This window comes from Sinocyclocheilus anshuiensis, unplaced genomic scaffold, assembly GCF_001515605.1.
Source record: "Sinocyclocheilus anshuiensis isolate Anshui unplaced genomic scaffold, SAMN03320099.WGS_v1.1 scaffold1081, whole genome shotgun sequence".
NCBI lineage: Eukaryota > Metazoa > Chordata > Actinopteri > Cypriniformes > Cyprinidae > Sinocyclocheilus > Sinocyclocheilus anshuiensis.
This window is the reverse complement of record NW_015555831.1, coordinates 594,278-619,474: the sequence shown is the minus strand read 5'-3', so window position 1 is coordinate 619,474 and position 25,197 is coordinate 594,278. Positions and strand designations below refer to the sequence as shown.

Below are 25,197 nucleotides of genomic sequence, written 5' to 3'. Positions count from 1 at the left end.
AAGAATCTTGAAAAAAGTATCACAGGTTCCCAAAAAGTTATAAAAATAAATGAAGCAGCAAAAAGTTTCTAACATCAATAATAAATCCGCATATTAGAATGACTTCTGAAGGACCATGTGACACTGAAGACTGGAGTAATGATGCTTAGAATTCAGCTTTGATCACAGGAATAAATTATTTTTTAAAGTATATTAAAATAGAAAACAGTTATTTTAAATTGCAATAATATTTCACAATTTTACTGGGGGTTTTATTCTGTATTTTTTATCAAATAAATGCAGCCTTGATGAGCAGAAGAGACTTATTTTAAAAAACATGAAACAAAGAGTGAAAAATTGAAGGGGGTCTGAATACTTTCCGTACCCACTGTATATATATATATATATATATAAATTATAATTACATAATTACATAATTATCCTCGCATGAATATATATGTGTGTGTGTATATCTATATATATAACTGAAGTGAATTTTGAGTGCATATTTTGTAAAAGTTTCAGGTACCTCTTATTTCTTCTCATTGCGCGTTTAGGCTATATCCCACAATCTGAATTGTGAAAAGTCGCAATTACCTTTTTCACTACCTATTGTGAATGTTTGCTTCAGTCAATGAACAGAATGTGGTTCTCTGTAGCTTCTCGTTACAGTGTAAGTCTGTTACCCAAAGGTTGTGGGTGTGTGTGCACTTTGGATTGGATAAATGCAGAGCACTAATTCCGAGTATGGGTCACCATACTTGGCCACATGTCACGTCACACTTTAGATTGTGTCTGTTGTTTCTACACTCTTGTTTGCAGGCTGTGCGCTTGTTAAAAAGAGGAGGTGTTTTGGTGTACAGCACCTGTACTGTGACGCTTGCGGAGAATGAAGAGCAGGTCGCCTGGGCTCTCAAGACATTCCCCTGTTTAACACTAGAGCCACAGGTGAGGATAAGAACACTGCTAAAAAAACATGCAATTTTCTCAAAGGACATCAAACCTAAAGTGAATAATCCTATCAGGATGACTCATTCCACTTTTTCACATCGCCTCTGGTGCGAAAATCCTTTTTAAACATTATTATTATTATTAGATCCTGCAGAGCGTGACGTCATATTACAACCATTGCTATGTCTGTAGATATTTTGCATGCTAAAAATCTAGTGTGACCGCGGCTTTACTGAAAGCATGTATTTGTCACCTTTTCCAGATGCCTGTTTTAGGATCAGAGGGGATGCTGGGAGCGGGTCTGTCACATGACCATTCATAAAAATGTAGTAAGTAGTATGAAGAAATATGGCACTCTTATCTGCTGAAACGTGGAATGCAACAAAGATATGTTGTGGGCCCGTTGACATTTTTAAAAATATCAGGTGATGTTTCTGCAGCAGGTTTTCATGTCCCTGAACCACTTATTTGAAAGACAGAAATTGCATGACAAAGGGTATAAATATTTCTTAATGCTCAGAAAGGAAGCAGAAGGGTACGCAAACTTTTAAATAGGATGATCTGTGTAAATAATATGGGAAATATATAAACACCCTTCAGAATGTACATTTCCCAAAATACGTAACAAAATGACCATTTAAATAGATCATCCTTTTCAAACGTTTACGGGTTTAATGTAGTGTGTTGCCTTTATGACCATCAAATAATGTTGTTTTATTTTTCACAATGGCCATAATTTTCATAATTGTCAGTAGGTGCTTCACTACATAGAGACTCATCATAAAACATGCAAACAGTCACTGATCCTCACGGAAACTACAGACCATAATAAGACCCAAGGGGATGTAAACTTGTATAGTAACAGGGTTGTGTGTGCAAATCCAGTTATTTTTTCTTGTGCAATGTACGTATGTAAAATAAAAATTAATAAATTTTTATGATACCTCTTTTTTTTTTTTTTATAAATATTTTGCTACTTCATGAGCACTGTGAGACTGCAATTGCATAATCAGCTCAAGAAAACTGAATAATTGCTTTATAATTTTTAGGTTCACAATTTGCGTGGATGACAACACTATTTACTCATTCGCTTGCGCAAAAGTCTGCAGATTCTCTATTTCTGCATCAAAATGCATGGGGGATGCAAACACAATATATATCAGTGCAACAATAATTCATTATATATTAATAGTAAAACAAGTTCTTATACTTTCTGAATGTAATTTTGATTGCATTTTAACAGTGAAATTCAAACTGAAGTCTGCCAATTGTCATCAGTTTTCAAATAAGGGCCAGAAGTCAACCAGATTGTTCACCATTCTGTGTTTGGTTATATGTTAAAATGTTTTTTTTTTGCACAGGGAAGCTTGTTTCTGCAAGCCAGTGTATGTCCGCATAGTATATTTGACAGTTTTATTTCAAAAGATCATGGAAATTCAGTTTTCATGACTGATATGACCAAGTCTTTGAAAGGCCATGTGTGAATAAACCAATTTTGGTCCCACCCACAGAAATTCAGTAATCCATAACCAGAAATTCATATGCAAGACTATAAGATCTCACTGCTAAAAGGACCATTTAAACAGCTTGTCAGCTCAAATAACACATTTTTGAATGGGTAAATTAATGAAAGTTCCTTTTTACGAGAATATAAATTGCACATTTCTGCTTTTAAAGCCACTTGCCACAGTGCAGTTCCTTCGTAAATGCATCACTGTTCATGAGTAACAGTAACAAAAGCCTAAAGTACTCTGAGTATCTGTCATATCTCTAGCAGTTCAAAGACAATACGGGTGGAAACAAACCTCAAATAGTCGTCTTTTATTTTAACAAGTTACCTGTGGCATTTTTTTGTCTTATTCAGTCTGTCAGGATGGTAGTATAAACGGCACAGGACTGCTGGAGAAGTAAAGCAAAACTATCATGTCGTTTTTGTCATGTCTTTATCCTATATGCAAGGCAATACACACTTCTGCAACATTAACACACAAGTAATTAACATTAAATAACGATTTGAAATGACATCCACACAACATAAAATAAATATCCTATTCTGTTTTAAAACTAAACACAGACAGCAGTGAAGATGCAATCGAGAATTCAAACCTTTCTTTTACCGTAATATGACGTCTTTGTGTGTGAACAGAATATTCAATAGCAACAAAATAATAATAATTTTGGAAGAATGTTTCTGCCATGGAATTAAAAAAATAAGGGTAATTGCAACTTTTTATCTCACAATTCTGACTTTTTTCTTGCAATATCTCGCAACTCGGTTTTTTTGACCACAGAATAAAAAATATAAAAGGAAATGGCAACAATTTTTTTTTTTCACAATTCTGACTTTTCTTCTTGCGATTTTTACATCTTATATTCCTGACTTTTCTTTTTCAGAATTGAAAGAAAAAAAAAAGTCAGAATTGTGAGATAAAAATATATAAGATAAAATAAACAGCAGATTTCTTTATGGGGACACATTTTGCCATTTTTATCACTTTTGGTGAAATTTTTGCCCCAAAAATCTGCTGAAAACTGAGATTTTTTTCAAAGGCAAAGCAAGTTATTAGATTCCGATAAAAAAAAAAAAATTATATATATATATATATATATATATTTATATTCTTTTGGGTTAACATGCATCTATTATTTGTTCAATAAGACCAGGAAAGCAAATCAAGTAAAAAGAAAAAAAGAAAGGAATTAAAAATAAATAAAGAGAATTAAAGAGAATTTCATCATTCATGCCATATTAAATTATACATAATTGTCTTTATTTAATTTGTCCACACTTGGAAAAGTCATGTATGGATACACGTGTCGTATACATTACACATAAGATTGAGGTCAGTGTGTATGTGGCACGTGTGTCACTGCTCTATGTAATGCTCTCTCGGCCATTCCTCCTCTCCTCGTTTCCTGTCCCGCTCATGATGAGGCTCTCGTAGCGACCTCTGCTTTCCTCTTTGCCGGTTGTTCCTCTTGTTGTGGTCGTATTCCTTCTCTCTGTCGCCCCGGTGGTGATGATGATGAAGATGATGGTGATGGTTTGGTGGTTCCTCTTCCTGTGTTTGTCCGGCGAGAGGCTCGGGATACATGGACTCTGACGTCTCTTGTTTGGAAAGCGTCCTCGTGGTGCGACTGTGATGTTGGTGGTGATGATGATGATGATGGCTGTGGTGTTTGTGACCGCTTCTCCATTCACTTTGGTCATTGTTAGCTTTAGTGTCTCGCTCCTCAGTGTTGTCGTCTTCCAAACGTCCTTGCTTCTGAGTTTGGTAGTGATGATGATGATGATGATGATGGTAGTCTTCAGAAAATCCCGTCTTGTCATCCGTTGGTCTCTCTGATGTCTGCTCACCCGCTCTGCCCTGTTTTAGCAACACGCGCATGGAATAATGCAGTTATATGGATTGGAAACCCAAACTAAATGCAATTAACTAATGTTAGTTAGCTACAACTAATGTAGTTAACTAATGTTAACAAATGCAACCTTACTGTAAAGTGTTACCAAAAAGATTGTTATTGTTTTGCAGTGTGTAAAAAAAAAAAAAACTCAAACCAAATCTCAGTGCAGAGGTTTTTTAACACACACACACACACACACACACGCAAGTCTCTGAAATCACTGCAAATCACTACAAACCACATCAGATCTACATGGAAGCCCGTTTTCTGACACTGAATAAATATTAAAAGGTAATTGACTTTTTTTCTCACAATTCTGACTTTTTTCTCCAGAATTGTGGGATATAAACTCGTAATTCTGACTTTTTTCTCGGAATTCTGACTTTTTTTCTCGGAATTGTGGGATTTAAACTCGTAATTCTGACTTTTTTCTTGCAATTCTGACTTTTTTCTCTGAATTGTGAGATATAAACTCACAATTGCGAGTTATAAAGTCGAGTTCTGAGGGGGGAAAAGACTTACAATTGCGAGTTTATATCTCACAGTTCTGACTTTATAACTCGCAATTGTTTGCTATAGAGTCAGAATTGCAAGATATAAACTCATAATTCTAAGAAAAAAATGTAATTGTGTCAGAATTGTGAGAGAAAAAGTCGCAATTACCTTTTTTATTTTTTTATTCAGTGTTACAAAAAACACTCTATATTTAAAAGTCTAAAAGTCAACACTAAAACCGACCTCATTTACTCATCCTTATGCAATTTCAAAATTGTATTCTCTTTCTTCTATGGAAAAATAAATGTTGATGCTGCTCTTTTACAAAAGCACATAATAAACATGCACTGTCAAGATAAAAAAAAAGCACAAAAACCTCTGAAGTACCATAAAAGTAGCCCTTATAAACAATTTCCATTTCTCTGGAAAACAGCTTGAGAAAATTCTTCTTTTGTGTTTCATGGACGAAAGAGTTGACATGAGGGTGAGTTAATGATAACAGTGTTTTCATTTTGGGTGAGTTATTCCTTCAAGCTAAATCCTAATGAAATTAGGTTTACTATTCTGATCTTGGTCAAATGAAATCATGACTGAGCTTCAGTGTCACACACACACACACACACACACACACACACACACACACACACACACTCACCGTGACTAAGGCTACTCATCTGTAATAGGAGTGACCTCCTCAGTCTGAGAAGCAGCAGTGTTTATCAACAGCGATAAGGACATTCACAAAAAACATGGATATTATAACATGTAGTGTTATAATTTAGTTAAGTAAGTTTAATTTGCCTGGGAATTTAGAGATCTGACTTCTTGGAGCACACTTTAACATACATATAAAAAGAGAACTTATTATTGAAGTAATATACTTTAATATACCTAAAAGAATATATCTGTGTGTGAACTTATAATATATGTAATATGTTTTCAGACACTTAATTGCTTGTTTATTGCAATTAAATAAAAAGTACTGTGTTGTGTTAAATGCAATTAGCTGAACTTTAAAAGTGCCTTTTCGGGCCCACTTAAGTAGGACTTAAGTACATCTTTATATGCAATTTCATAATTGCTTCTATTATCTTTGAAATATGGTTAAAGTACTGCTGAATGTACTGACAAGCATTTATGATAAACTAAAATATATTTTTAATGTCATTTTTATTTAAACTTGTATGCCATTTATTTAAATATGTCTAATTACACATTTACAGCGAAGTTGCAATTTAGTGTATTTAAAATATATTAACTATAAATGTAATAGTGAATAACAGTACAGTTCAAATTATTATCAAGTGCTTTACATGTGCTTTAGTATATTTGTCAACATCAAAATAAGAGTACTTCTTTAAAGCACGACACAAGATTATTAAAATATAACGATTTAAAGTGTACTTAATAAGAAACCTTTTAATTTGACAAATTTAAAATTTTACTTTTTTTCTCAAATGCACTTTTTAAGATGAAAGTGTCTTTAAGTACACTTAAATGGCATTTCAATGAATAATATATTATCTGCAAGTATAGTGTTTTTCAAATGCTTTTAAGATTTGAAGTACACTACAGGTTACTTATTAATCAGGGAACTTTAATTCAATACCCTTCATTAGGAGACCCTGTAGTAATGCGACTAGATTCCTATGCTTTCTGAATGTTTGCCCATACAGAATGTGTCGTAGCAAGCAAGCAACAATAATTACAGCTGCATGACACAGGACTCTGTAATGTAAAGTGTGCATTTTAGGCTGTAGCATTTGCTTTTTTCTCTCGACTGAAAACTGATGGTTTCTTTCCGGCATTCCTCCTCTCTCTTTTTGTTTGCTAATCTAAGTGCAGGTTGAAGTTTCATAGGCACCTTTGTTTGTGGATTAGTCAGTGAGCCCTTGCAGGCGACTGCGGCTGCAGCCATTGAGGTGAGTTTCTCTAGCAGAGGGTTTGTCTGAGGGATGCTGGGAGGATGCGTGGATTTCCAGTAAGCCTCCAGATAATCAGCCATGTGCTCACAGGCGTCTTCCAGCTGATTCTCATCAAGAATGATGTCGAAAATCTCCTGGATAGAGAACAAACGAGCGTGTGGAGAGGGAAATGAACTGTTAGAGAGCAGAGAAAGGGTGATAGTGTGGTTTATCTCAAGTAATTATTCAGTTAACTCACTGAAGGGCACTGGGCAAGTTTGTCTGCTGCCACCATCTGCACATTGAGATGTTTTGCCTGAGACTTTCCTCTAGACTTTATTAATCGCTGCAAAACCTGAAAGACGGACACACCAGAAACAATATCCCAGCAAAGTATCAGTGTTGAAGAAAGACAATCTAATAGACAATCAGAGGGACCATAGTGAAAAAATGTGCTTAATTGTATTGGATTAATTGTATAAAAATACAAAAAAAACTGTAATGAAATAAAAGGCCACTTAAGTCTACTGTAAGAGAGATTTTCACGACTGTTTCTTAACACTTTTTTTTTTACTTAAATACACTTTTAAAACGTGCACTTTGTAATGTCAAATCAAAAGTTTAATATACATACGTTTTATATTTTAAAGACAACATAATAACAAAAAACTACATATAAAGATGTACTTAAGTCCTTCTTAAGTGGGTCAAAAAAGCACTCAATGTCATTTAATTGTCATTAACATGCCATTAAGTGTCTGAAAACATGATATTCAGTTCACACTTAAGTATAAAGTATATTATTTCCATAAAAAGTACACTTTTTAAAAGTATGCTAGTGTACTTCTTTTCACAAGGGATCTGACGCCTAAGTAGACTGATTTAGCAAAAGTGCACTTTGTTAAAAGCTTTACTTTAAAGTGCATTTTAATCATTGTTTTAATAATCTTTTGTCATGTTTTAAAGAAGTACACTTATTTTGATGTGTTGACTAACATACTAAAGCACATGTAAAGTACTTGATTATAATTTGATCTATAGTGTTTTATTTGATGATATAAAGTGAATGCATTTGCAACTCCATTATTACAAATGCGTAATTACAAATACATTTAAATACATGACATACTGAAGTTTCAACTTAAATTACATTAAAGTATATTTTACTGTACCATAAATGCTTGTCAGCACATTCAGTAGTACTTTAACCATATTTCATAGACAATAGAATTAAAATTAAAATAAAATCGTACTTAAGTGTGCTTTTTTGACCCACTTAAGTAGGACTTAAGTTTAGGACTTAAGTATATGACTAAGTATATTCTTTTAAAGTATATGTGTGTGTACCGTTGGAGAGGTGATCTTGATGTAGACAATAATAGGTGCAAGAGACGTTTTTCCCAGTTGGGTCGGGTGGTTTATCGTGTCGGCGTCAAGAACCACCAGCTGCAGCGTGTGAGCCAGTTCAAAGATCCTCTCGATCTCACTCTGAACCTCCGCTATAAACACACACACATACACAATCAGAGTATGCTGAGAATAATAGAGAACCAAACCACTGGAAGCAATTAAGCTACAATTACAATTCAGAAAGAATAATGGGGTGAAATAACGTGCAATGCAATGAATTCAACAAAACAGAAACCGTTTTAAAGCCACACAATTATGGAAGGAAATCATAAGGAATCAAAACAACTCTGGTTCTCTTTCTGATTCAATAATTACAATTTCCTTAAAGTTCCATGATTCCATTAAATAATTACTTTAGTACATTTGTTGAAACGCTACATTTCAGTAATCATTCCTAACAAAAACAATAAGGTGACGTATTTTAATGTTTTTTTTTCTTTATTTAATGTACAACCAACACTCTTTTGTGAATCTTTGTTTCACTGTTTCATTTCAATTTTATTTTTATCAGGCAAATTAAGATTTAAGATCTTTTTGACTTGCAGACAAGAACCATTATGACCGATTCTGTAAGTGACTGAGCTGTTGTATTGATTGAAACCACTAATTCATGATTGAGACAAATTTACCAGTCAATTTTACCAATTTACCAACTCAGTAAAACAAAAAGAGTATTTTAGTGTAGTATTTTGCCTGCATTGAATTTCATAATAAGCATTTGATTGATACACAGTTTATAATAATCTGGAATAAGCAAAAAATAAACTTATTGTACATATTATTTGAAAAAATTGTATTGTTGCAGTGCCGATATTTGTGATATTCATGACATTTATAAGATCAGAATGATAGAAAATTGATGTTGCTAAAAAAAAAACATCATTTTGTGTATTTGGTGTAATGCAATGTGTTTATGCGGTTTAAGGTTCAAAAAACACATTATTTTCCACATACTGTACGTTATTGTTTCTCCTCTATGCCCCGTCTTTCTGAAACGCGTCGATTTTTACAACGCTCATCGTTCCGAAAAGCGAGGTGTGTTCTGATTGGCCAGCTATCCAGTGCGTTGTGATTGGCCGAATACCTCAAGCGCATGACGGAAATGTTATGCCACTTAACATACTGTGACTTGCAAAGTTGGAACTGCCCCACTTTATAGAAACAGCCTTTGTGCACAACCTTCCCAGGATCAAGAAACAGTCCTCTGTAAAATATGCTGCACACATCTGAATATTTGGGTTGAACTGTTCTGGAACAGTGTTGTAAATACAACTTAACCACTGATTTCTAGTCGTGTCCTCTTTTGGAAGAACAAACAAAGTAGTTTCGCTTTCACAACGAAACACACAGCGTCTTCACGACATGGCGGCAGCAACAATACTACAGAGAGAATAAAAGTTACGCCTTCTTTCTTTGCGTGAACATTTGGGCGGCGTTATGCAAATCTTCCCACATAGTGACGTAGACATGTGGGGGCGTGTTAGAACGAGCCGTTTTAGGTAGGTGTGGCTGACTCTTAACTTTTATAAAGAATATCTCTTTGGATTTGAGACTTTAGTCTTTGCAACTTTACAGATCTTCTTTATGCACCAAGAGCTTGTAACACTCCAAAGAGAAAGGAAAAATTGAAATCGCATCATATGACCCCTTTAAACTAAACATTTCTCTGCACTGTTTAAAATAATTTCCAGATTTGAGAACATACTATAACAAATATCTTCTCTTGTGTGAGAGTGTGCATATGTCGTGCTCTGGATACTGTAGAAAGGAAAATTCAATAATAAAGGCTGTATAAGAGAATAAAATTAATGTAAGCAAGAATGCAAAAAAATGTTGAATGCAAAAAAGATAATTATTTAGTAAATCTCATCATTTTAGATAAGATTTCCTTTTTCAGTCATTCACACCAAACCATCAAACTCTTTCTCTCACCTAAGTTGGAGCGTGTGTTCGAGCGCTCGATGATGGCATGTTTACTGGGGTTGTTGAGCACCGAGCGCTTGGCCAGAGAAATATCAGCAGCCACCCTCGTGATCGAGATCCTGAATTACACAAAACAAGGAGCGTTCACAGTGTAACTGCAAATCTGAATTAAATGCAAGTACTTTAAATGTAACTGCAATGCACCAACATGTATGTACATAAGTATATTTCAATATTAGATATTTAAATACTTTAAATATTTATTATCGATGTTGAAAACAGTTGTGCTGCTTCATATTTTTGTGGAAACCATGACGCACTACCATTCAAGTAAAAAAAAAAAAAATTATTTATTCATCAAAGATGCATTAAACTGATCAAAAGTGACAGTAAAGACATTTATAATGTTACAAAAGATGTCTCTTTCAAATAAATGCAGCTCTTTTGAACTTCATCAAAGAATCCTGAAAAATAAAATGTATGATGGTTTCCACAAAAATATGAAGCAGCACAACTGTTTTCAGAAATAAATTACACTTCACAATATAATCACATAGAAAGCAGCTATTTTCAATTGTAATAATATTACAGAATTTCCACCGTATTTTTTATCAAATAAATGCAGCCTTTGTGAGCAGAAGAGACTTTCAAAAACATAAACATCTTACTGATCCCACACTTTTGAGCTGTAGTGTACATAGTAGTAAGGCCATCTAATAAAAAGTGTGACAATGTCTTCTGACTGACTTTTTCTTTTATATGCCTAGGAGATGCTATAAGAAAACTGAAATTAGCATCTCCACATCCATTGTACTTGACGTAGCATACATGAAAAAACATCAAACTGAAATGCATTTCAGTTGGATTTCAAACCACATACGAATTTGGCCAGGACTAAGTTTGTAAAAAAAAAAAAAATCAGATTTCATTCAGATTCACCGAAAAGATATATATATATATAGTTTTAACTGTCATACTGTAAATCCTGCGCAGTCATGTTCGGGAAACTGCAGTCAAGGGAAGCTGCAGGCATGTGACCCGGATGTGTGCTTATGGACCAGCATGGCCAATTAAGGCAATGAGATGTGACTATTTAAAGTAACCTCAAACACTCACGTGACACACACTGACACACACACACACACACACACAAATATATAAACTATCCCAACGGAGGCTCAAGGAGGAAGAGAACCGCTTAAAGACTCACCTCCCCTCAAAACGGTGCTTCAGAAAGTCAAACAGCGCTTTCTGCATCATATCTGTTACCTGTTTACACACATAAAAGCATCATGTCAGGTTTTTGTCCCTTTTTTTTTTACATTAGCCTTGTGTTTTTGTTGCTTAACATTCATAGAGTCAACATAAGTCTAAATGCTTTACAGTTAAGTGTAAATGTGAAGTAATAAGGATTAATGTAAGACTGGGAAAATGTTTAGTCAGAATATAAGCACTCAAATACTGTGCATGTCTAAAAATGTGTCAATTATGACATTTATAAAGATAGTTTACGCAAAAATGAAAGTCCAGTCTTTACCAACTCAGCTTTTTGTCACTGGACGCCCGTATAATTTTTATCAGTTGACATTTGTCATTATTTATTAGATATGTAGCAAAATGTCCCGGTTTAAAAAAATGTGTCAATTATGACATTTATAAAGATAGTTTACGCAAAAATGAAAGTCCAGTCTTTACCAACCCAGCTTTTTGTCACTGGACGCCCGTATAATTTTTATCAGTTGACATTTGTCATTATTTATTAGATATGTAGCAAAATGTCCCGGTTTAAAATAAAATAAAAAAAGTCACACAGAATGAAAATATTATATTAATAACATTATTAATCTGTGCATTTACCACATTTATCACATTTACCTACTGTATCTACAAAGATCTGTTTTCTAAGATTAGTGTCTACTTATATTTAAATGTATTTCTTATTTTTAATGTTTTTGAGTTGTGTTGAATGTGTAGGCTCTATTTAAATCATACAGTTGTATTTATATTATTATTTTTTGTACTTTCATTTACAGATGCTTTAAGTTTTAAAAAAATGTTGCACATCCCACTTTTTTTGTGCATTCATTCTGCTGTGCCAATTTAACAAATAATGTGGGTAATTTGCATTTTATTTCAAGCATTCAAATGTCAGGTTAAAACCATTTATTCTCCTGTAACAAGAATATTATCCATGCAATGCTGCTAAAAGCTAAAGAGGTGATTAAATATGGTGAAAAGCTTCAAATGAATGATGTACAGCATCTAAAATATAACCTTTTTTCCTTATACTTTGTACTAACATACAACAAAAGTGTGTGGACATGTTATTTATTAACTACACTGTAAAAAGTGATTTTTCAAAGTTGTGAATAAAACAGATTACACAGATTACATTTTACAATTACAGTTTTGGTACTTGAAAATTTCCCATTGAATTCAGTGTTGCTGTTTCTTTGTAATTATTTGTAAAATTTACTAGCGATTTCTGAGTGAAAATTGTTTCTACACCATTTTTTTTTTCAGTGATTGACATGGTGTTTATTTTTAGTGCTTTCCCTTAAACAACTTATGTTTGCAGTGTTTTGTCAGTATGTTTAATTGTATGGAAAAGAGCAGCTTGGGGGTTTGAGTGACGTGAGGGTAGAGTAGATAATTCCACTTGTAGTTTTTTGGGTGAATTAACCCTTTAATATCTTCTCTATGAAGTCACAATGCGTTTTGCAGCAGCTGACCTCGTAGCCCTTGAGCGACGGTCCCACCAGCACCACCGGTCTCATAGACGGCACCACGTCATACGGAGGAACATGCTCTGTCTGTAGAGCAGCACAAAACACACACCATTAACCTCGTCAGTGTGCGCACAGAACACACACTTCACAGTCACAGCTAGGAGAGATAAAAGAGGGGGAAAATACTATTATCCATATTAAGATCTAGACTGCAAGTGTCAAATTTAATGCCAGCAGGCTGAGAATGTCCAGTTCTTACATTGCTCTATTGTTAATTATTTCAGAGTTAAGTAAAAAATGTTCTTTGCATTTGCAGGTTAAGGACGATGTTGAATGCATTTCAATAGTTAACTAATGTATTAGTTTGCCTGAGCCCAAATTAAGTTTGACACCCAAATAAAAACCCAATTTAAATAGTGTTGGGAGGTTTACTAAAATTATTTGTTAATATCAGGCTTTTATAACAGCACTGTGTTAAGCAAATTAGAAAATTATTATTTACTATTTTGTATGTAATTGTACAAACAATAATTTTTTTGGTTAAACATGCACACACAAACAGGCAAATTTAAGGTTGTATAACAGAGAAATGTCGGAAGGGAGAACCACACAGTGAAGTGTTTACTAAGTAGTGGCCATGCGATCATTCCTACTATATTGCCATTGTCTAAATCACAATAAGCTATAATGAATAAACTGTAAGTACTGCATAACAGGAATGAGCGGCCATTGACCACACGGCTCTCTGTGAGTCCTGACTTACCGACTTATGCCTCTGCTTAGCTGAGGAAAGGAGGAAGGGGAACAGACAAAAAGAAAAGACCAAGGGAATGTGAAAGATTGGGATACAGAGGAACAAAGGCAAGACAGGGAGAGAGAAGGGAAAGAGTGAGTGGAGCAAGCTGGCATGGGCATTCGGACGGTGACAAGCGAAACAGGCTCTGCGTGATGCTGCTGTGACGGACAGATGCAGAGCGAGGGAGCGTCCATCGGCATGCTTTACCTTCTTAAAGAAAGGCATTCGTTTCTCACGGGCTAAAGGGGATATTACTGTGTTTGGGCTGGCTTTGGGTGAACGCTGATGGAGAGGAGGGTCACTCTCCTCCGGATCTAACCCTGCAGCGTCTATGTCCACAGCTACACACACATATAAACATGCACACACGTACATATGAGCCTCAGCAAAACACACGGGGAATTCATACACAACGTAAAGATAGACAATGCACATCAATCATTTATCAGACAATAAATTACAGTTATGCACTGAAGCACACAGCATTTCTAATAAAAACATGGCCTTGTGAAAAGGAAGTACACTTTAGCATACTTAAAAGAGTACTTAAGTGCTAATATACTTAAGCATGAACTGAATGTAATGTTTTTGGGCACTTAATTGCATGTTAACGCTAACGTACCTGAGGATGGAGGGGTTGATTTACGTGAGTTTGAAACCACGTCTCCTAAACTAGATAAAGAGTTTGCCCCTAATTTACTGTGAAAAAAAGAACAACATATTATCCTTAACAACAAAGAACGGTGTAAAGGTTGTATGTATTTAAAAGTGCTCTTCTGAAGAAAAAACAGCCTTGACGACCTGAGCAGGTTCAGTGGGTGACCCATTTAAATGACCAGATTAAAATATTACAAGGTGTTTTTTTATTCCAGCAAGCCATAGCAAAAGTTAAGATTAAAAGCATTGTAAGCCTGAGTACATTGTAGAGACCACTGGCACCAGTCATCTCTACAATCTACTTAGGCTTCAGATCCCTTGTGAAAAAAGTACAGTAGCATAATTTTAAAGAGTACTTGTTATGGAAATAATATACTATAAAATAATATACATTAGTGTGAACTGCATGTAAAGTTTTCAGACACTAAATGAACCTTAGAGTGCTTTTTTGACCCACTTATGTAGGACTTAAGTACATCTTTATGTAATTTTATTGTTATTTTGAAATTTATGCTATGAAATTTAAAATAAACTTTGGATTTTACATTACAAAGTGCACTTTTTAAAAGTGTACTTAAGTGTGTTAAGATATGGTCATGAAAGTGTCTCTCTTAAAGCACACTTAAGTGGTCTTTTATTTCATTAACATTATATTATCTGCAAGTACATTTTTTTTTTTTAAATACACTTTTAATATTTGAAGTACACTACAAGTGCACATTCAATCCAATTAAGTGCACTTCTTTTTCACAAGGGATGCTTTTGGGAAATGCAGTCTAAGTCTATTTTTGTTGAAAGGGGTCAAATTAAAGCTATATTTTCTGTATTTTCTATATTTTGTTTAGTGAAGAACCTTGTTGTGCATCTGTGGATACCTTGAGTAAAATTTTCCTTGTTTTGCACGTTGCTCCTGGTGGGTGCGAATGCTTTCAAGCTTCACTGGACTTGGGATGAAGCCGATTTCACACCCTTCTTTCACCAAGCGACCAATCCACCAGTCATTATTACATTTCTGTGATTAAACACACAAACAGTCACCCGTGGTGGATTTTTTCATCATTAGAATACCTTACAAAGCAAAAATAACCTTACAAAGTAAATATTCAAGGCCATAAATGATCTTAAACTATTAAGTACAATAAAAACATCTTAGCATTTGCAGAGTGAAGCACTCATCTTGGGTATTTTAAATTTGCAGATATACTTTGTTTGCAATAAACTGCATTACAAGGCCTTGTTATACATGTGTGCAAGACTAAAGAATCTGTGATGCAGGCTGTATTTTGAGTATTGTGTGTTGTGTTTGTTGTCATATGGACATACAGTGTTCCTTTTGATTAGGTCTTTAAAAACACTACAACTGATTTTAACTGTAATAAACATTTTTTTATTATGGATACATGTGTAAATACACACTTCTTTAACATGAAGGAAATCTTTAGACTCAAATGAGATTCCCATCCCAGGCACAGGGACGTCGTCTTCAAGAGAAGCACTGTAGCCAACATTAGTACGTACTGCAAACGCCACTGGTTTAGACTGTGTAGAAGAACACAGAGTGAGTACAGTATGAAATATTAATGAATAGTAGAACAAAAAGATTTCAACAACAAACCTGTGGAACACAAATGAAGATATTTTGAAAAATGCATCAGTGTCCACCGTAGGGTGCAAAAGATATGCATACAGATTTGGAATGACATGAGGATAATTAAATTACTATGACAGAATTGTAAAATATATATATATATATATCACAGAATTTTCCAGGAAAAACAAGCTAAATTTCAATCTTTTCCCCAGACAAAACTATTGTTTGGGTTTAGCAGATTTAAACCCAAAGCTGTAACTTTTATGTTGCTTTTTTGTCATTTAAGGCAAGACACTACAGGCAAAACATTTTTTTCATGCATAGTGACAGATTTGTGAAAGAAAACATCCAAAATACACTTTTAAGTATTGCATGATCTATTTGTGTCTGTAGATTTCAATTACTATACACATTTTTCCATTGCACCAGACACCATACACCAGTTTTATTTCTATTTCTATTCTGAGGATTTTTACTGAGGGTTTTGTTCATATATAATTTGCCTGATTTTATACAACATTTTATTCCTAAAAACATGGTGTTTTTTCTTGGGGTTGACACTATTTTACTGATTTATGGAGTGATAAGAAATATCAAAGATCCTCAAAAATAAAAACCTTTAGCTCTGACAACAAATGCCAACAAAATGAAACACATTTTAAACCTGGCTTTATTCAGTGTCATAGTTATGCTCTGGAAGTGTATGCAAATTAGTGCATATTTAATTAGATAGTGCCTTATTTGCATACTTAAACATAGCATCCCAGAAAACTATTTGCAATTCTTAATGTAATCAATCAACTGGGGAAATATGGTGATACTGTTAATTTTCTACCCTGTTCCCATGGGTACAAAACCTTGACAGACCCATTTCATCCACATTCATTATATGGAAGAAAAACCTGCCAAGGTATATTTTTAAAAATTCTGTGGAAAAGCAGTCATAAGCAGTACATTTTTTCAATGTTTTCAGAAATACAAAAAAAAGCAGGAACATGAGTGTTTGATACACAAGGGCAAAATCAGTATGGACTCAATGTAATTTGCATCCACATGAAGGTCTGCACACGCAATGAATTATGGGTGTGTCAAACAGAGGACACAGTGTCCTCTAAAGGTAATGGGGATGGTGGGTTGATCACACGCAAGCCTGACTCTCCATGATCTGTCAAGACAATGCTGCTTTATCTTACCTTTCTTTAGCTTAGTCTGTCTACCTTTATTTCCTACTGAAATAAAAAGGTATGCAAAACCACGCACTGCATTATTGTGATATGTAACATTTATTATAGGAGCTTTAAATAATATATTTTTTTATATATTGTACAGTTTTTATACCCTTGTTTTGCTTTCACAGCCACTGTCTGCCTCTTATGTAACACGACTTTCCATATGCAGTATTGATCAGAAATAGTGATTGTAACCTTTTATGTGAATGCCTGTTCAGACTAATCAGCATCTACAGTTTCATTCACATTCACCAAAAACACACGCACGCATATCTGACAGCTGCTTTGCTTCATTTAATAGTGTTTATGCAAAATCTTTGAGTGAAATTATGTGATTCTTACACTCTTAGGGAAGAAAAACTGAACATTGAAAGAATAGAGGGACTCCTGCTTCTCTCTATTCCTTTGAGGCGCTTTCAAGAGTGGTTTAAAGTGTTCAGTTTGTGAAACTGCAAATAGTGGTAAGCTAAAAATGGTAAATTATCTGGTTGTACTTAAATAAAAAAATATGATTTAACACCACTGAACCAACCTATATACATTCATTTATACCAATAAAACTAGATTTTAGATTTTAAGTCAAGTAGAAATAAATCTTTAAGGTAACAATTGCCGATTACCAGTTTTTATAGTGTATGTGTGTGTGAGAGAGAATAGATATTTCAAGAAACATGGTCAGTGAAGAATATTTGACTTCTCTCTGCTCACTGCAGACCATCTGGCTTTGTTATCAATATTTATGTGTGCATTCAATAAATAAATTATAAAATCTGATTGATGTCAAACACTAAAAATAGCTATCACCCCTAGAAGTGAAGGAGAGTGTGACAAAAACAAGATTAAAAATAGATTTGAAAGACTAATAGGGTGAGATTTCATATATCACCTCCAAACAGCATTGGTTTGCCTCAAAGAAAGTGTCTAAAAAAGCATCCAGATACAAATTAAGCCTTAAAATAAGATGACATTCAATATCCAGACAAACCCTAAAGGTGCTGTGTGTGTATCTTAGTTTTAATAATTTAGTGCGTGATTTATAAAGAAAGAATAACAGTTATGAATTTTGATAGTAAGATTTATAAAGTAAGATTTTATAGTAATATCGGCCTTGGTGATATATCGGTTTGCCACTACTGCATACTAAAGAGATAGCATGAGTAGTAAGGTAGTATGCTATTTTGAACAGACACACACTATTAGACAGAAAAACAGACATTTGAACAAACCCTTGTCAAACTGCTAATTATTCAGTTATAATGAGTAAAACATGCAGCAATACCTTGGCCTTTTCGAGCTGAGCCTGTGCCTGTCTCTCAGCTTCTCTGCGTAAGGTCTCTTTATCTTCCTCCAGAGACACATCCGAGTCAGACGGCCGACTAGTGTATGAGTCCGCTGAACCCTGTGGAAAAAGCAGAGAGATTTTTTTTTCATATGTATGTGTATTTCTATGTGTGCATTTACTTCATTACTTTCATGGATTACGACACATGGTTACTATTTGATTGTCTACCATGACATTTACTCATTTGCTCAAGATAAATATTCAGCTACTCTATTTAAAGGTGGTGTGCGTAATTTGTGCGTGGCAGAATAGTTTCTCCTGTTTCAATAAGCAGAGACAGAGTAAGCCATTTACAGCTTGATTCCCAACAAATGGTAACACTTTAGGGACAAGTTCTCACTATTAACTAATTGCTAATTAGCATGCATGTCATTTTAACAACATTAGGTGTAACACACAACCCTAATATACAAAACTGATAAGAAAAAACTAAGAAGAAACATAGTTATTTGAACAAAAAAAACATCAAATTTGAAATGTAATGCAGGGAATTCTGCGAATGTCAATTTATGGTTATTCACTGTAAATTATACGGTCTTTTTCACTTCCAAAAACGGTATACTACCGTAAAATTAATGTCCAATACATGTAATGTCCAATACAGTTTTTCACCGTATATAGTAGGGGAATTTACCGTTAACCATTTAACAGGTTTTTACTGTAGCATTTTTACAGTCATTTACCGTGAAATTCACGGTCATTTTTTTACAGTGTATATTGGCTGTTTATTAGTACTTATGAAGCACATATTAATGCATTATTCTGCATGACCATATTTTACATCCCTTAACCCTACCCCATTCCTAAACTTAACAACTACCTTACTAACTATTAATAAGCATCAAATTAGGAGTTTATTGAGTCAAAAGTTGTAGTTATTAGTTAGTTAATAGTGAGAATTGGTCCCCAAACTAAAGTGTGACCAAACAAAAAAATCACTAAAACATTTCTCAAAATATCTTCTTTTAAGCTATTTAAACAAGAAAAAAGTCTTTGGAACGACACGATGAGTGTGAGGAAATTATGATAATTTAGGTTTTTAGGTGAACTGTCCCTTTAAATGAACTTGGCATTACATTTCAGAAAACTAGTGTGTTTCTCGGCAAATGTTAAATCTTTCTGTTTTCTGACCAGTGTAATCAATCTCTCGACATTTGTTCCTCTTCTGGAAATCACAGAAACGCTATTTTGGATTTTTCTTGTGCTATTGGAGTGAATGGGAACTGTCCCTACAGACCATCATCTCGTTTCTACACTGAGGACTCAGTTATACCGCAGTGTACAGAATGCTCCCTACTTAGCAATGGCCCTAAGACACAGGTCATAATAAAGTACTTTGAAATTTAAATGGATAATAGTAAAACAGAACCAGAGTACCGCAAATGTGCCTTATTTCAAACCATAACTGACTTTAGATAACTGACTGACTAAAACTAACTGACTAAAACCAAACACCAGTAGCAGACAAAAACTTCGAGACTGAATCCAGGAATCTCTATTATCGATGTGTATAGTATGAGATAAAGAAAAATATGGACGAAAAGAAACAAAACAAAACATAAACAAGTAAACAAACTACATGCAACCAGCGCAGTCGGTGTCAGTATAAAGTCCAAAACCACTGATACTTTTTGGGATGGAAAAGGATGGATTGTCCAAAATAAATCACCTTCTAGCACCTGATCAATTACAGCACACACACATACAAGACATTCAATTTAAATATATTGATAACAAAATACAATTATTTGTTGAAATTATTTTATTTGTTGTAACCATATATCAAAAAAGTACTCTTTAACATACTTGTAAAAAGGGTACTTATAACAAAAATAAAATACTTTAAAAATATACTGTATATACTTACGTGCAAACTGAATGTAATGTTTTCGGGACACTTGAATTTCTAGTGAAATGTGTGTGTCATCTATTTATATGTCATATATTTAAATATATTTGTGATTTGTAATGATGAAGTTGCAATTTAGTACATTTAAAATATATTCACTTTTGAATAACACACTACAGTTAAAATCATAATCAAGCACTTTACACGTGCTTTAGTATGTCAGTCAACACATCAAAATGAGTGCACTTCTATAAAGCATGACGAAACGATTAAAACATAATGATTTAAAATGCACTTTAAAGCAAAACTTGGTAACACTTTATTTTAAGGTGTCCTTGTTACACGTTACATGTACTTACTATTACAACAACAATTAATTATGCATAATTACATGCAAGTAACCCTAAACCAAACCCTAATCATAGCCCTAACCTTATAATAAATACATGTAGTTAATTAATATTACTCAGTACTTAAATGCATAGTTGCACTGTAACAAGCACACCTTAAAATAAAGTGTAACCCCAAAACTTTTCATTTTACATTATTGCCAAGTACGCTTTTTAAAAGTGTACTTAAGTGTGAAACTTAACTCTTTTAGTACACTGAAGTGGCCTTTTATTTCAGTATTTTGTATTATGTGCAAATGCAGTTTTTTTTTAAATATACTTTTAAGATTTGAAGTACACTACAAGTGCACAATCAATAGAATTAAGTGCACTTTCTTTTTAGTAATTATAACACATAAATGCATTCAAATGTGTGCATCTTTGTATGTAATTTCCTGCACATGAAAGGCTGAAGAGAGAATCAAGAAAATATCTAGAAATTAAACCTTAACATACTTGATAGACACTATGTTTACATGAAATCACGGTCACCTAATGTCAAGCAAGGTCACAAGTGAAATGTGGGTTTAATATCCATCATTCAAGAATATATAAAGATTAAATCACAAGTAAGATACTCAGCAACATACTAGCATATCCTGTCAATTTCCACTCGCTCGCACGCGCAAATAGTGTATATTAAGATGTATAGTTTCTTACACCAATGTTGTTCTTGACTCGGTCTCCTGTTGCTCGTTTCAGCAGTCGTATCCAGGAGGCCTTCATCAGCCAATCCAGTTAGAGCATTTGCTCTCCTCACCATACCAACCACAAACTTCAGTAAACTCTAACAACAACTACTGTATATACCGCCCACCATCTACCAATTGATATGCAAACATTATACTTAAAACCTGAGAGCTGCAGGTATCAAAAATTAAAATGAGTTCAAAGAAAACACAGTTTTTCCTGTAGCTGTCACTAAAACTGCAATATATAAAGTGCTACCTAATATCTCGGCTGTTGCCCGGGCTAATGTTATCAATGCTGTTGCTGTGGGAACGTCGAGTTCTGCTGTGTTGTTGACGATGGCACGCAATTCCATGTGCTTGCTCTCCATCCCTGCACATAGTGGATGATGAGAGCTGCTACGGCCTGTGTAGACAGTGGCGGTGTGTTTTCTCCTAGAATAATGAATGAGATTCAGTCCATCCCACCGCAGCAACACCAGCAAACCAGGCTGCCATGCTCCTATATGAAGAGCCCTTCCCTGCTCCGTAGAGCCCGGCGCACCGATGCGAAAGATGCTAGCACCTCTGCTGCAGTGGTTTGCACCTCTATCTATTTTTTCTTTTACACGTTGTCCTTGCCGTTTTTGGCATAACCATAGTGTTCCTCAGGCATCCAGGCTTCTGTACGCTCTCCAGTCTTCCCGTCTCTCCAGTACGTCCTCTGTTTTGCATCCACTTCATGTCCCCTCCCATCCTCCTCGCTCTCTGCCTCTGCGTTGCTCTTCACAGTCGCTCCATCTGTGTGTCGTCTTTTGTGATTAATCCCGCTGCACATTTACTGGTGTGTGTGTGTGTGTGCGGGAGTGTGTGTGCGTATCTGTTTCTGCAAAATGTGCACGTGCCCTTGTGAAAAAGAAGTGCGCTTAATTGTTCAAATTACAAATCAAATCAAATTGTACAAATCTTGAAAGTATCATTTTAAAAAAGCTACTTGCAGATAATAATATTAATATAATAAAAGGCCACTTAAGTGACTTAAAGAGAGACACTTTCATGACTGTGTTTCTTAACACACTTAAGTACACTTTAAAAAGTGTACTTTGTAATAATGTCAAATTAAAAGTTTTACTTTAATTTCAAATCATGTTCTAATAATCTTTTGTTTTGCTTTAACCCTTTAAGCACTGAAGGCATTTTTTGCCTGCCTGAAGGACATACACAAGAGTGACATACACAAAAATTATGACTCATAATTTCAAAACTGTAGCAAGGAGAGTCAAAAGGTATGTATCGTTTGATAGAAAACTTTCTGTATTTTTAGAAAAAAAAAAGTCTTTACATTTCGACGTTCTCCTGCCAAGAAATAGCTGATAAAAGTATAAGAAAAAATCTGTCCTCAAGGGACATTTTACATATCTGTCTTATTTGACATTCAATATCGCAGGAAAGAAATAAGGTAGGGGAAAAAAAAAATTTTTTTTGGTGATGTTCTCCAACATATTAGCTATATCTGATTTGAATTTTATGGCATAAACTATAAAGTTACAGCATTTTGGAACAAAATAAGCCTTTTTGTTTTAGCCCTTGACACCCTGAAGGCATTTTAAAATATTTTGTTTTCTGGTTGACATACACAAAAGTAAATGTATGTATCGTTTGATAGAAAACTTTCTGTATTCTTAGCCCTGTTTCTTCACATTTGGACATTTTCATGCTAAGAAAAGGTGATAAAATATAAGAAAAATTAGTGTGCTCAAGGGAAATGTTTCATATCTTCCTTATTTGCCATTCATTATCTCTGGAAATCAATAAGGTGGGAGACAAATTATTTTTTGGTGATGTTTCCCAACATGTGAGCTGTATGTGAATTGCATTTTTTGATGATATGAAGTAATCAAAAGTTACAGCATTTGGAATGAGGGTAGTCTTTTTCTTAGCCCTTGACAGTTTTGAAATTGTTGTTTCTGAGTGACATACACAGAAGTTTAGTCAAAGCCCTAAACAGTTATGCTTGTTTTATTCTACTCTGTGAGACCTTTCAATTGACACATGACACATGCCTATCTGAGCTGTATGATGTTTTTGACATACATGGCACAAAAAATATATTTCATAAATTATGAAAACATTTTGTTCTATTTATCATCAAATAACTCAGCACTTCTTAGAAGTTAAAGTGGCCACATGCATTGTAAAATTCAGACTCTAAGCTTTCAAATGACACCTATTGTGTGTTGATCAAGGCAGTGGTTTTGAAAAATATGATTATTATTTTTTTAAGAGTTGATCAAAATGGTTGGATCATGCATTCGAAAGCTGAATTTCTAAGCTTTAAAATGGTACCTGATTATATTTATATATAATTAGATAAAATAGACAGAAACATGCTGGCTTTTACATTTTACTTGCCTAGTGTTCAATAAAGCTCTGCAACTGATTTATTCAATTCATGTGTTTAGGTATTACTTACACACGAAAGATGCAATGAATTATTTTGGACTCATTTCAATCGTGAGAATCTGCTGTAAATAATGCCGTGCTATTTTCCACGATCGGAGCATAAAAAACCATGTGAAAGTTATAACACATGCGCCTTTGGGGTTTTATATTTTAGAATTTGATAAGGAATATCTTTAGATCTAAATGACAGATTATGGTGAGTTTGGGCTCTTCTTAATCAAGAGAATTTTCTGCAAGTTCACGATCTATGCATGTTTCGTGAAGTTATGAACGAAAACGCCACGTGAAATGTACAGTTGTTTATTTATTTATTTTTGCTGCGCCTCACTTGCACCCGTCTGGTTTTATGTTTTACAGCTCTATGAGGAATACCTTCTAAATTATGGATTATAGTGAGTTTGGGTTCTTTTAAATCAGGAGAATCTGCTCTCAATACTGATGTGTATTCCACATTCTGAGCATGTTTTAGGAAGTTGCAAGCAATAAAGTGACATAAATGCCACGGTACACACCATTTTAGAGGGACTACTCAGCGCTCGTTAAGAGTTAATCAAAATAATTATTCATTAAAAGCCGAGTTTCTAAGCTTTAAAATGATACCTATTTTGTGTTGTTCCATTCAGTGGTTGCTTAATTTGCTTATGAATGTTTTCATGGGGGTATAACCATATTTTACCATATTTAACCATATTTTAATTAATGGAATTATGACATTACATATAAAGATGTACTTAAGTCTTACTTAAGTGGGTCAAAACCACTCTAAAGTTCAGCTAATCGCATTTAATATACATTTAAACTATAATACGTTTTCATTAAATTGCAATTAACATTCAATTAAGTGCCCAAACATTTCATTTAGGTCACACTTAATTATATTCTATTAAAGTATATTATTTCCATAATAGGTACTCTTAACCTGTACTTCTCTTTCTCTTTCTTTTTTTGTGTGCGTCTGCCCAGGAACTTTTAAACACTTGTGAACTGTAAACAACACACACATTCTTCATGGGGGTATAACCATATTTTACCATATTTAACCATATTTTAATTAATGGAATTATGACATTACATATAAAGATGTACTTAAGTCTTACTTAAGTGGGTCAAAACCACTCTAAAGTTCAGCTAATCGCATTTAATATACATTTAAACTATAATACGTTTTCATTAAATTGCAATTAACATTCAATTAAGTGCCCAAACATTTCATTTAGGTCACACTTAATTATATTCTATTAAAGTATATTATTTCCATAATAGGTACTCTTAACCTGTACTTCTCTTTCTTTTTCTTTTTTTTGTGTGTGTCTGCCCAGGAACTTTTAAACACTTGTGAACTGTAAACAACACACACATTCATTCGCTCTCTCTCTCTCTGTGTCTCTCTCTCTCTCTCTCTCTCTCTCTCTCTCTG

The 25,197-nt window shown here is 34.1% G+C and overlaps 1 protein-coding gene across 7 annotated transcripts in view; it reads right to left on the bottom strand.

Moving 5' to 3' along the window:
* Positions 1-3,570: 3,570 nt before the first annotated feature.
* Positions 3,571-25,197, bottom strand: part of cacnb2a (calcium channel, voltage-dependent, beta 2a) — a 25,144-nt gene continuing 3,517 nt past the window's right edge. The window contains exons 1-14 of one of the 7 annotated variants that reach the window (XM_016469744.1): positions 21,310-21,465; positions 18,349-18,468; positions 15,666-15,788; positions 15,125-15,261; positions 14,215-14,291; positions 13,560-13,933; positions 12,800-12,880; positions 11,278-11,336; positions 10,077-10,186; positions 8,082-8,233; positions 6,994-7,089; positions 6,695-6,889; positions 5,486-5,529; positions 4,237-4,298 (exon numbers count right to left, since the gene is read on the bottom strand). In XM_016469744.1, the coding sequence (XP_016325230.1) occupies positions 5,497-5,529; positions 6,695-6,889; positions 6,994-7,089; positions 8,082-8,233; positions 10,077-10,186; positions 11,278-11,336; positions 12,800-12,880; positions 13,560-13,933; positions 14,215-14,291; positions 15,125-15,261; positions 15,666-15,788; positions 18,349-18,468; positions 21,310-21,375 (1,623 nt within the window). In that variant the 5' untranslated portion in view covers positions 21,376-21,465 and the 3' untranslated portion in view covers positions 4,237-4,298; positions 5,486-5,496. Of the gene's footprint in view, positions 4,299-5,485; positions 5,530-6,694; positions 6,890-6,993; positions 7,090-8,081; positions 8,234-10,076; positions 10,187-11,277; positions 11,337-12,799; positions 12,881-13,559; positions 13,934-14,214; positions 14,292-15,124; positions 15,262-15,665; positions 15,789-18,348; positions 18,469-21,309; positions 21,466-25,197 lie in introns of those variants that run through there. The other 6 variants (XM_016469738.1, XM_016469740.1, XM_016469742.1 and 3 more) reach the window with 6 other exon arrangements.